The sequence below is a fragment of the Paramisgurnus dabryanus genome, chromosome 16 (genome assembly GCF_030506205.2).
Source record: "Paramisgurnus dabryanus chromosome 16, PD_genome_1.1, whole genome shotgun sequence".
In the NCBI taxonomy this organism is placed as follows: domain Eukaryota; kingdom Metazoa; phylum Chordata; class Actinopteri; order Cypriniformes; family Cobitidae; genus Paramisgurnus; species Paramisgurnus dabryanus.
The window spans coordinates 9,583,905-9,597,541 of NC_133352.1; the positions used below are offsets into that span (position 1 = coordinate 9,583,905).

At 37.7% G+C, this 13,637-nt stretch overlaps 1 protein-coding gene across 9 annotated transcripts in view; it reads right to left on the reverse strand.

Moving 5' to 3' along the window:
- LOC135749358 (NLR family CARD domain-containing protein 3-like) overlaps window positions 1-13,637 on the reverse strand; it is a 220,381-nt gene that overhangs the window by 1,433 nt on the left and 205,311 nt on the right. For all 9 annotated transcript variants that reach the window (XM_073812154.1, XM_073812155.1, XM_073812152.1 and 6 more), the window contains one exon: window positions 87-260. In XM_073812154.1, coding sequence (XP_073668255.1) covers window positions 87-260 — 174 coding nt within the window. The remainder of the gene's footprint in view (window positions 1-86; window positions 261-13,637) is intronic.

Genomic DNA, 13,637 nt, shown 5'->3' on the forward strand with positions numbered 1-13,637 from the left:
ATAGACATGTTTTAAAATGAAACTCACTTTTAATAAAATAAAATAAAAGCATCAATAATTAAATCACGAAAGAGTCAAAAACTTACAGTAATTTCTCCAGTTTACACTTTGGATCCATTTTTAGATCAGAGAGCCGCTTCTTTCCTGAATCTCCTGGTTTATTATTCCTCAGATCCAGATCTCTCAGATGTGAGGGGTTTGATCTCAGAGCTGAAGCCAAATCAACACAACCTTCTTCTGTAATACCACAACTGGAAAGCCTGAAAAAAAGAAAAAACCCTTAGCTTAAACACTAATGTATTAAACATACATTAAAATGTCATTTCTATGTTTAGCTTTATTTTCAAGTCCTTGTTGATGGATAGGTTTTAGTTTTATAATCTCATCAAATTAATAAATTAAAATCCTTTAAGTTTTAGGAGCTTTGAAATGAATCTTGAGTGAAGCTGAATGTTTAATTTTGATCACTGTGTTGCAATGAATGCAGCATTTGACTTCCAGACTGGACCTCAAATAAGATGAACTGCTTAATAAAATATAACATCTATAATAACTATTAAAGAAAAATAATAATGAATAAGAAAATAAGTCTCTGCTAATTCTTGCATGTTTAAACCTCTGGCTTTCACTCTATGGGCCCTATTTTAATGATCTGAAGCGCACAGCACAGCTGCACTTAGGGCATTTCTAAATCCACTTTTGTAATTTTAATGAATGATTGGCGTGCCAGGGGCATGGTCTAAAAGGGTTGCTTTTATCTATTCTCTCAATGAGTCATATGTTTGTTTCAGGTGTAATGTGTAATAAACCAATCAGTGTCTCATCTCCCATTCCCTTTAAAAGCCAGTTACGCTGGCATCATGGCAGATTTGCTCTTTAAAGCGTAATTTGCAAGAGCAAAACTGAGCGCTTCTTTAGAGAGGAAACCAATTTCATTTGTCATTACAGCAAATAGGAACTTCTGAAACATACAATAACTATCCATTATGACATGTAGGCATTTTTATCTTCATAATTTTTTCCATGGTAATCCTATCATTTGTAATATTTGTTCTCTCTTGAGCGTCTCTCTGTGTGTAAGCGTGTTAAGGAGTTCACATAACAGGTGAGAAGTGCAGAGCCATGTGTTGGACAACTCGCACACATGACGTGAACATTAAATAGTGATCTGAGTCAGACAGAGTCTACTTCCAGATGCAAAGTATGCATGAGCAGCCTATGTCAATCGTTAACAATTGTGGACAAATAAGATGTTATTTAATGTTAAACTATGTGAATGGTGCAGCAGGGATTTGAGCAGCATCCAGAGTCACAGCCGCTGTAAGGCACCACCGGTGTGTGTGTGTACAGTAATAGAAAATAATGTGTTTAATTTACAGATATATAGAGCGACACTGCGCTGTGCTTCTTGCCCAGTGTGCGACCCACTTTAGAGTTTCTGCACGTTGTACACTCGCCTATAGGCACATATTACTAATATAGCCTTTAAATAAAGAAAAAAATACTTCAGTTTTCAATTGCCTCAAAATAACAACACGCCAGCAATGTGCCTGAACACACCACATTTTTTGACCAGCACACCCATAGGCAAACAGATGGGCACAAGTGCATTAAACAGCGTGGTGCTGAAAGTGAAAATAACTATGTTTCCATCCACCTATTTTTGTGTGCATTTCTGGGGTATTGCATAAAAAAATGCTGGATGGAAATGCCAAGATGTGCATAAATTAAAAAATTATTTAATCTGATAAATTTCTTAGAAATATGCACATAAACTACCGTGGAAACACTTCAACCCAATAAATCCCTAGGTGTGCATTTTTTTTTAACATGTATGTATTACAAATGAACTAATAAAATATTTAAAAAATATTTTGTGTCCAGTTATTTACTCATAGCAATCAGCTGAAGCAGGATAATGTTCATCCAGCCGACTGTTATAAGTCCTGATCATCCTGTCAGCGTTTATTCAGTGATAATAACCGGCTGGATGTACATTTTCACTTACTTTAAAGATTAAATTAAAGAAACTGATCCTAAACCTGATTTTCAACAGAAATTGCACAAAGCACTCAATGTATTGAAAACATAAAATAATGTGATGAGTAATTTTTGTGAAATGTATTAAATTTTTTTCTAATAATGGCTTAGTTAACATATAGTTATTAACATTAAGGGCCCTATTTTAACGATCTGAAACGCAAGTACGAAGCGCAAAACGCAAGTGAGTTTGTGGGCGATCTTGGGCGCTGTTACTATTTTCCCAAGCGTGAGAAATAACTCTTGCGCCGGGCGCAAATCAATAAGGGGTTGGTCTGAAGTAGGTTCATTATTCATAGGTGTGGTTTGGGCGTAACGGCAAATAAACCAATCAGAACGTCATCCAACATTCCCTTTAAACGCAAGAGCGCAAGTTCCATGGCGGGTTGCTATTATTATGACGGATTTACCAGGCGTACGCCAGGAGCGGTTTACAGCCGAGGAGACCGACGTTCTTGTAAGAGCAGTCAAAGACAGAGAAGTGGTTTTGTATGGGGATAGGAGAAACCCGCCCAAATCAGCGTAGGTTAAACAGGATTGAGAGGAAATAGCCACAGTCTCATCAGCTGGCATCCCCATCGTTGCGCCAAGCGTTACAATGATGTCAGGAGACGGGGGAATCCCAAGCTTGCCAGCATAAATCGGGCACGCCGTGTAACGGGAGGTGGATCTACCGCAGGACCTGACGCCAGCAGAGGACATCGCTGCGTCCACCCTCACCGCTGAAAGGGTTTGGGGGCTTTGAAATCGGACCCAAGAAACGCAAGCAAGGTCCAACCCCAAAGTACTCTTACAACTCAAGTTCATATACATTAAGGTTTCTTATGAAAACATTATTATTATTATTATTATAACAATTATTATTTACATAAAATAAACGTAATACAGCCACATAACAAACTTATGAAAATATTTTAATCGTTATTTGCATGAGAATTTTTTAACACAGCCACACAATAAATAAAAACTATCACCACAATGCTCACCATGATTTCCCTTATCTCATGTATTAATATTTATGATTTGCAAAAATAACTGTTGCATCTGTGTAGATTAGATGCAAAGTGTATGCGCATTGTGCACGCTATACATTATGGTCAAGCATGCGCCCTTAAAATAGCATAATGAACAACGCGCAACGCGCCACTGACTTTAAACTTTTTTTTTCTGGTCAGTGGCGCAATTGTTTCTTGAAACTGCAAAATAGCACCAGGGATGGTTTGCGCCGGAACACGCCTCCTTTTTTGCGCTGAACCGCCCAGGGAGCGCAAGTTCATTCCTTAGTTTGCTGACATGCGTCTGTGGAGGGAAAAACCCGCTGTGCGCCGATGCAAAATACGAATGATACATGCGTCACTGACAAAGTCAATTGCGCTGGCTGCAAGATAGGGCCCCATGTGTTTCCTGCATCACTCTTCAGTAGATAATAAAAGTTATTATGTATTTTATTATATTTCATAAATGTTTTTATGAAATGTTAATGCTTTTATTGAAGAAATTATTTATGTAGTTAAGAAATATTAATTCTTAACAATTACATTCTGGCTTATGTGATGATAATGATCTCATTTTAAATTAGGACTTGTGGAGAGCATCCTAACAAATGGAATCACTGTCTGGTTTGAAAGCACTACCCAGGCAGAAAGGAGAGCTCTCCAAAGAGTTGGTCATCGGAGAAGGTCATCGGAGCGGACCTTCCATACATGGACACTATATACACAGTTCTGCAGGAAGAGAGCTAAGAACATTCTCAGGGACACACACCACCCTGCACATTCAATGTTTAGGCCTAAGCATTCAATATACAATTTGAGATATGGCAGACCAGACAGTATTATTTCGCACAGGGTGCGGTTTTATAATAGTTTTTTTAACAGTAAAAGACTGATGGCGAAGGACATGGCCGAGGGGACAAACATGTCTGTTTTTATATAGAGATGTTAGAGGTAGCTGTACAGAAAGTTTTAAATAATTATTTAAATAATGAGTGTTTGTGTGATCTGAGGAAAAAACTAACAAATTGTTTCTATGAGCATTAATTTGTATTTACATTATTTAATTCATTGTATTTCAGTAGAAAAAAGAAAAATCATAAATAAATCATTATATAAATCATTCACGAGTTGGCAAATGCTTGAGTATAAGGTTTACAAAAGTTTAATTAAGCGTCTGACCTGGAGGACTGTCACAGCATCTGACGCAGTTAAACAGAAATGCTCGTGTATGAGGTTTAAAAAAGCTAAAAATTTGTTGTCCAACAGGGAGGACCCTCACAGCGTCCGAAGGGAGCTTTAGCTGAGGTGCTCGCAGTATCAGACAGGTTGGTCCGTGCACGGTAAAGTGTGACAATGACAATTTTTCAGTTCAACTAGGTTCTTCGACCATTATGTCTTGCAGAACAGCAAGAAACCCGGGAGCAGGGCCGTGCACAGGGGGGTGGCCCGGTGGCTAGAGCCACTGCCCCTCTGCCCTAATCGGCTGAGGTGCCCCTCTCACCAACCGCCAACCCGGGTCAAAGTGTTCTGTTACCGCTCGTCTAAAGATCCACTGTTTCTGGTAATCCACTTCGTGATTTCCCGCCCGCTACGCAGCATCTCTCACAATCTGTGTCCACTCTTTGAAGGGCGGAGACGACAGTTTGTTGTATTAACAGGTAGATTCATTACATTACCTCAGTTGTTGAGCTGCTCAATTAGTAATTTGGTAGTTTGAAGCAGAGAGAGGTCGTGTACGGTCCGTGTAACGCTTTTCAGTTCTTTTTTCAATTTGCACCATCAAAATTAATCAAATGAAAAATTGGTTTCAAAGTTTCATTTTTCAATTTTCATGAGTACTTTACAAACGGAAAATTGTCTCTCGGTTTAATTTTCAATTCTAAGTGTTTAGGTTGTTGCTTTAGAATTTCAGGTTTTGGAACAAACAGAAAAATGACGACTTGTTCTAATTTTCCATTTCTGTGTTTGCGCTTGCGGCTGGAACGTACCATTATCGCCGGGGGTGGAGTGTAGTCTACAGCCGGTCACGGACCCACAGCGCTATCGCGTTAAATCTCACCACATTTATCTCATCTTATTAGATTACACATTTATTAAATATATTTTGAATAACAATAATGCCTGTAAACATTTATCTATCGGGCCTCGGTTGCCGTTTTGGTTTTTATCAGTAGATGGCGATGTAACGGCAGTAAAGTGCATGCACTCGAGAGGTGATGGATAAACTTGTATCTGCCGCAGTTCAGCCTGCATAATGGCTCGAAAATTTTAATCATGTGTTATCCCGAGATATTACGAGGTAGCGAGTCAGGTTTGTCACCTGAAAGTTGCCGTTTCGAGTCTCACGGGCGGCCGCTTGTGACGTGCCATTGAGCAAGGCACTTTACCCATTGCTTCACGGGCGCTGGGTGCCCACTGCTCCGGGTGTCATGACTAGCAGTGCGTGTGTTGACTACTTACTGGATGCATTCCTTACTTGAAAACCATGTCACTTTCACTTTTGTTTTCCTTTTAAAAAAACTTTATTAGCCGCGAATGCCCACCCCGTGACGCCTGCCCTGTTATATTGGCTCATTTACTAGCCATATTAATATTTGAGATATCCACAGTGTATCCATTCCCAGCTCTTCTACCAGCTAACGGATCACACCTACAGTGGTGTTAAAAACATGGTAGTGTACTAATAAAGGTGAATAAATTGCAAACATTTTATAATTTTATGCTACATGATCATAAACAGTGGTGTTAAAAAAATAGCAGTGCAACATCAGTAACCTGATAAACCACTATTGTTATTAGTAGTAGTAATATTTCTGGAAATTATTCATAGAAAAAAAATAGAGCCATTGGTAATGATATCCACATTACTTGCTCTGAGTGATTCATTTATTGAAAGTGGCCTGATCAAAATAATAGCAGTATGAAGTTTAAAATGAGTTCAACCTGTGAAAACAGCTTCTTTCTGTCCTTTATTAAGAAAGAGAGAAGGCAAATGTTTTGCCCATTGTTATAAAATATATAATATGCTGCTGAATTTCTAAATAAAATGGGTCTTTTCAAACATTGCTCAGAGGAACAGAGCAATTTGATTAAAAATTTGAAAACCTTTAGAAAGATAAAAGATGATGATCTTGTGACAGTCACTGATGCAAGGAGCCCCAGTAAAGCACCACTGTTGATAAAAGACATCTATAGAATTACATCAATACATCAGCTGGCCCAAAGAAAAATAGTGTAACATTTTGTGGCCTGATAAGATTAAAATCTTTCTTTTTGGGGTCTTTACAGAACGTCAGGCAACCCCCGGGTACTGAATTCAAGCCACAGTACAGTGTAGCATGGCGGTGTAAAAGTCATGGGATTGGGATGTTTTTCATACTGCCGTGTTGGGACTATTTATCAAATACAAGGGAACATGGATCAGTTTGTAGAATACTTGAAGAGATTATGTTGCCCTTTGCCGAAGAGGAATGCCCCTAAAATGGGTGTCAACAAGACAACAAACACAAAAGCAAGAGGGCAAAATCTGGTTCCAGACAAAAAGGATTAAGATTATAAAGTTGCCAACTCAATCCTCTGATCTCTCTGCACCATTAAAAACTTGTGGGGTGACATTACAAATGCAGTTTCTGACACAAACCTAAAAATTGACAGGAACTGTGAATACTGTTTTAAATTAAGGCAGCTCAAACATGCATTTCAGTCTGGGACTAGGATAAGCCCTGTCCGGGAAACCACCTCTAAGTTGTTAATGCTTTGTTTTGGAATTGAATGTGTAGTGTTTTCAATACATTTAAAATAAAGAAATAATCTCACTTTATAATTTTTTTGCAATTTATTCACTTTTATTAGTACCATGTTTTTAACACCACTGTAGGTGTGATCTGTTAGCTGGTAGAAGAGCTGGGAATGGATACACTGTGGATATCTCAAATATTAATATGGTTAGTAAATGAGCCAATATAACAGGACAGGCGTCACGGGGTGGGCATTCGCGGCTCATACCCTAATAAAGTTTTTTAAAAAGGAAAACAAAAGTGACATGGTTTAAAATATGGAATGCATCCAGTAAGTAAGCAACACACGCACTGCCAGTTATGAACACACACCCCCCGGGGAGCAATGGAAGGTGCCTTGCACAAGCGGCCGCCCGTGAGACTCGAAACGGCAACTTTCAGGTGACAAACCTGACTCGCTACCAGGCTCGTAATATATCGGGGTAACATGATTAAAATTTTCGAGCCATTATGCAGGCTGAACTGCGGCAGATACAGGTTTATCCATCACGTCTCGAGTGCATGCACTTACTGCCAGGTCGTTACATCGCCATCTACTGATAAAAACCAAAACGGCAACCGAGGTCCGATAGATAAATGTTTACAGGCATTATTGTTATTCAAAATATATTTAATAAATGTGTAATATACATAGAGGAGATAAATATGGTGAGATTTAACGCGATAGCGCTGTGGGTCCGTGACCGGCTGTAGACTGCACTCCACCCCCGGCGATAATGGTACGTTCCAGCCGCAAGCGCAAACACAGAAATGGAAAATTAGAACAAGTCGTCATTTTTCTGTTTGTTCCAAAACCTGAAATTCTAAAGCAACAACCTAAACACGTAGAATTGAAAATTAAACCGAGAGACAATTTCCGTTTATAAAGTACTCATGAAAATTGAAAAATGAAAGTTTGAAACTAATTTTTCATTTGATTAATTTTGATGGTGCAAATTGAAAAAAGAACTGAAAAGCGTTACACGGACCGTGTACTATATTTATTTTGCTTGGTTGTTTTCTCGTGATCACGACTTAATTTTCTCCTATCTCGAGATAACAACAGTTGTATTATTGTAATGTGATTAAAGCTTACGTGTATTCAAAAGAACATCATTTTTAGATAGAAAAAGCATCTTTAAATGAACAAATGAGATTTAACTTGGATCAGGGATTCGCTCAAGATTAAACAGATTTGCCAATAATTGACAATTTGATAGTGGTGAATTTAGGGACCGTCTATAAAGTAACTCCATATATGTTTCTACTTTAAACAGCATTTAAATGGAATAACTTAAAGTCAACAAACAGTCACAAAACCAACTGTAAAGTGTTCATGTGGTTTTCAACTATGCACGTTTTTTTATATTTATTCAAATAAACTGTTAAATAATATTGAAGATAGAAACGTGTACATTGTTACTTTAGAGATTGTCCCTAAATTCACAAACATCAAACATCCAACTTTATTTATTTATTAAGTCTATCGACAATTAGCTACGCGTGGTAATGGCGAAGACCCCAACTCATATATGCATCAGCAGTCCACTTTAAAATAAACGAAATAATATGGACAGGAAATTACATTATGGCATTTGGATTATCATGTCAGGATAACAAGAAAGTCGAGATCACGAGAAAACAAGCAGCAAAAATAAAAATATGGATGACCTCTCTCGTCTTTCGTATGTTTTTGTATTTCTGTGGGTAATGATTTGCTCTCGGTCTTCTAAAAGTGCTAACAACTTAGCAAGTAAACATTCTTAGAATTACAGTGATCTGTAATAAGATCTAATATAAATAACACAAAATTTGCTGTTGTTAGCACACTTTGTAGACAAAAAATAAAAATAAAAAACAATGTTTTCACAAAAAAGAAGACAAGAGTTGAAAGGAAGGCTGCAAAAGCTGTTCAAAATTGTAAACATGGATTCAAAGCTTCAGCACGTAAATCATATAGAATATTAAGCAGTTTTGTCACACTTTAATTCTTGTTATTAAGTATATTTTCCATTATAATCACTTCTCTTATTTGATATAACACATCATATTGTTAAAACCATATAAATTGTGCCCTCCCCCAGTGCCCCCTTTTTGGTTTGGGCCACTGCCCCTCTAAATGTCTGTGCACGGCCCTGCCCGGGAGTGATCATTGATGATCAGCTCAGTTTCACGGATCATGTCGCCAGCACCGCCCGCTCTTGTAGATTCATCCTCTACAACATTAGGAAAATTAGACCTTTCCTATCTGAGCATGCTACACAAGTCCTAGTTCAGGCTCTTGTCCTTACATCGTTCATACATAAGTGCATCGTAAGACACCAGAGTTACAAGGTCACCTGCAGGACAACCAGCAAATTGCACTCCTGCAATGACAATAATGTAATGTTTTAAATGTAATGTATATTTATTTATTGGGTTCTTCTTTGTTTATTTGTTTAAATTACTTTAATATAATATATTTAAAAATTATAAGAAATCAAAATTAAATTACAATTAAATTATAATTTTGGTAATAGTTGGTGCTATTAAATTGATAAATGGTTCCTACCAATTGCTTCTATAATTAATCTACATTAAAAAAATAATTGTTTTGAAATGAAATGGCATCTGATTAAGGAAACCAAATAAATATTTATGTTACAATGCAATAATCCCTAATAATAAATAAACAAAGATAATAAAAAACTAATAATAATAATAATCTAAACTATTATATAAAATGCAGAAGGCATTTCGCAGTGGGACGACTCCTAACTAAATACGGAAAATAATATTTCATTATGCACAAATTATTAAAACATTAAAATAAATTTAAACAAATAACAGTTTAATGGCAAAATTTTACAATATTTAGTCATTAAACAATAATGAAAAATATTATAAAAAAACATTAGTGCACATCAGCTGAAGATCATTAGCCTAAACAAGATTTTGCTACAAATTCGAGTCATTCTATAGTTGACATTTCAGCACTTGACAAACGGATAGCAAACCCAGCTGCGAGCGATCGTTTAACGTGCATCTTTGGAAAACACACGTAAATGAACAACGAATGTTCGTTAAGTATCTCGTAGAAAGCGCTCTTAAGTGCTAAGTTCAATCGTTATCGGGAAACCCGGCCCAGACTGGACTATTGCAATGTGTTATTGGCCGGACTCCCAGCCTGCACAACTAAACCCCTACAGATGATCCAAAATGCTGCAGCAAGAGTGGTCTTCAATAAGCCAAAGAGGGCGCACATCACTCCTCTCTTCGTCAGGTTAGACTGGCTTCCTATAGCAGCTCGCATTAAATTCAAAGCTCTTCTCCTGGCCTTTAAAATCACCAGTGGGTCAGCGTCCCCTTTCAGTTGCTTTTACAGACTTCTATACCTTCTAGATCCCTGCACTATGTCACAGACCGACGTCTTGTAGTGCCGTCCCAAAAAGGGGAAAAAATCTCTATCGTGCACCTTCTCTGGTTCTGTTCCTCATCCTCTCTGACTCTGTAGCAGTTTTTAAGAATCGGCTAAAAACCCATCTCTTCTGCCAACACCTCACTTCTAATATTTTCTCTTTTCTCTATCATTATCTTTACAAAAAAATTAATAATTACTAACCCTTGGCTACACTGTAAATTCTAACATGTTCAGTTTACTTAAAAAAACTAAGGAAACCGATTGCCCTTATTTTTCCAAAGCAAACTTAAAAGGAAAATTAAGGTTAACTTACTCATTCATAGCTCCTAACATGCATTGCAACTTGACAAAATTGTGCAACTTTCTTATCATTTATCTTCACCATCATTGAGATTTGTATCAGAAATCATGATGTCTCATTTAAGCATCAATAAAACACCATATAGCAGTGTTATTTTGGAAAAGTCCCATATGAGCAGCATTTTTATGTGCTTTATTTTCTTTACCATTTATTCATAAACAAATGTTTAATTAACAACGTGGTAAAATATAATATTAAATTAACCCCAGATGATCTGACAGGCTTATCTCCTACATCAAGCAATGAACAAATAGTTTTATTAAAATACTGTTGCAATTGCTTAAAGAGGAGAGTTAGTTCTGTGAATGTCAAGGGACAAATGTCTAACTAAAGGCAACAGTAATCACGAAAATGGTGACTTCAAATGAACCCATAACAAAAACACAAACTGGAGATTTAATGTGATACATTTTGTGGTAAATGTCCATTTAGAAACAGGTGTGGAGGAGGGGAATTACGATCAAATGCGCATGCTCAATAGAACGTCTTGGATATTTTGTGTCATTTTACTTAAATTGCTTCAGTTGTGTGAATTTTATATTTTAACATTTAAACAACAATTAGCAATTTTAAGTAAACTCAACATTTTAGTTAAAAACAAGTAAACATACTTGCATTTTTAACGTAAATATCAACCCAGTCTCACCCCATGTCGTCAATATTTGACGACACTTGACCATTCGTCATATGTTGACGCGAAGGGTATACCTTTCGCGTCATTTTTTGACGAACTGGGGACTTCAATACTATTATGTCCGTTGCATTCTCTTTCCTATTTTCTTACCATTTTCGCGTCGGTTTAGGGTTAGATTTACATAATGACATCCCTACCCAAACCTAACTCTAACCCCAACGCCAGGTGACAACTGTTTAATTTCGCGTACACTGTTTAATTTTGCGTAATCTAACCCTAAACCGACGCGAAAATGGTAAGAAAATAGGAAAGAGAATGCAACGGACGTAATAGTATTGAAGTCCCCAGTTCGTCAAAAAATGACGCGAAAGGAATACCCTTCACGTCAACATATGACGAATGGTCAAGTGTCGTCAAATATTGACGACATGGGATGAGACTGTGTTATAAATATACTATTTGATTTTACAGTGCACTGTGTAAGACTTGATGAGATTAGCTCTACTGCACTTATCTATTGCTGTTCTTGTGTTGCTCTAATTGCTTCTATTGTTACCTCATTTGTAAATTGTTTTGGACAAAAGCGTCTGCTAAATGACTAAATGTAATGTAAATATTTGAAATGCTAAAATCAACATCATGGCTCCACTATTGACTGACAAAACGAATTGACTGGCAGGCCAAGAATATTTACGTTAGTTTTGAAATTCATAAATGACCACCTAGCGTGAATTTTACTTCACGTACAGGAAACGGGCGGAGTGCGCTGCTGCGGGTGCTGAAAATCCTGCTGTATACCCATCAGGTTATTACAAAAATGAGAAGGAACAGTGTTTAAAGTCAGTGGCAAGAGTTGGAGCTAGTTAGTACACTAAGGGTTTAAACACTGTCCTTTAGAAAAAGGGACAAGCCGCCACTTTAAAGCCGGGCACGATAAAGCCGCTGTGTCGGCAGTGACTGTGGAAAAAAAAAACATTTATTATAGTACTTATATTTATTATAGTACTATTTATTAGAGTGTTTGTGTTGGGTGTCTGTGTCGAGAAAAACCACAATGTGCTTTAAAAGAGTGTGTAAAATAAGCGAGTTAAATCCGCCTAACAGTGTATATCCAACAGCAGCAACGTCGCTGCTTCCAGAAAGATAAAATGTGTGATCGCACAAATCAAAAATAATTTCAGACCTGACGGACGGATTTAGTCTGGTTATTATTCGGGCAGGTGGTGATAGCGCAAAAGACTGACGCTGTGATGAAAGCGTGAGCAGTTGCTTATTAAGTTTACACCAACAAGGGGGGAAAGCAGAGCAAATTATCTCTGTATAGTGGCTAAATCAATACCAAACTCAGCAAAACGAAGGATAAAAGTACAATACCTTACGCGGAAAGAAAATTCAACATGGAGGAGTCCAAGTTGCGGGGGAAATATTGAGAAAGGCGCATATCAATTTAAACCAACATCTGCGTCCGTAAAAACTGAAAAAATTGAGCACCTGTTCAACAAAGGAGTTACTGCGAGAATAAGGATTAAAATTGAAAAATACAGGAGGGAAATGAACAGGAGGGAAAAAAGTAAATGACGGATCATGACGCTGGTGGCAGAAATATTTGGTGGAATGGAAGCAGGAGTCGCTGTTATGCGGGAGAGGGAACTGATTGAAGCCGGGATTTAGGACGTGGCCCAGACCTGGCGAACGCCTGCCGCCGGTGGTGAGACACAAAAGGCAAAAAAATAACGGGACTCGGAGTAGGGTGGAAGCTGTGGGATGTGAGATTTGGGCCCTGCAGTCTTTGTTTCTTCGATGTGGACGAGAGAGGTGAAATAGGAAAATGTTAGTAGATAGAAAGGAGACATTAAGTCATATGACTGAGCGTTTAATAGTGCTTATTTCAAAGCTTTTATCAGTCCTTGTTCTATGATTGGGCTCGATGGGCCAGAGTGGAAACCAAGGCGGATGCTTCGTCGGTGGGGGGGAGAGTAGGATTCGGTGCCTGGCATGTGTGAAGTGGAAAGTGTGGGCCAATGTCCACAAAGTCTCAGGTAGAGAGGGATTACTCTTTGAACAAGTAGTGGCGGCCGGAGAGTCACACGACAGAGGTGAGGGACTGCTTTTTATAGGCACCTCTTCGTGCTGACTGGTTGGATTGCATGACCATGCTCCTCGTAAACTTAGTTAAATAAACTTCATTAAATACGACAAAAAAATACATCTAAAGCTACAGAATTTAATGAAGATCTCTTTCTCTTCTTTCTCACTTTATAAGACCCACAGTGTTTCTCACTCTCACTAAGATGACATTCAGATTGGTTTTGCTGAATCTCTTTAATAGTTTTATGGTGGAGAAATTTTGAGTGTTTTATCTTAAGCTTAGTATAAATGTTTTATATAAAGTATACTTTTAATGTGTTTTATGGTTGAGGTCTAAATGAAT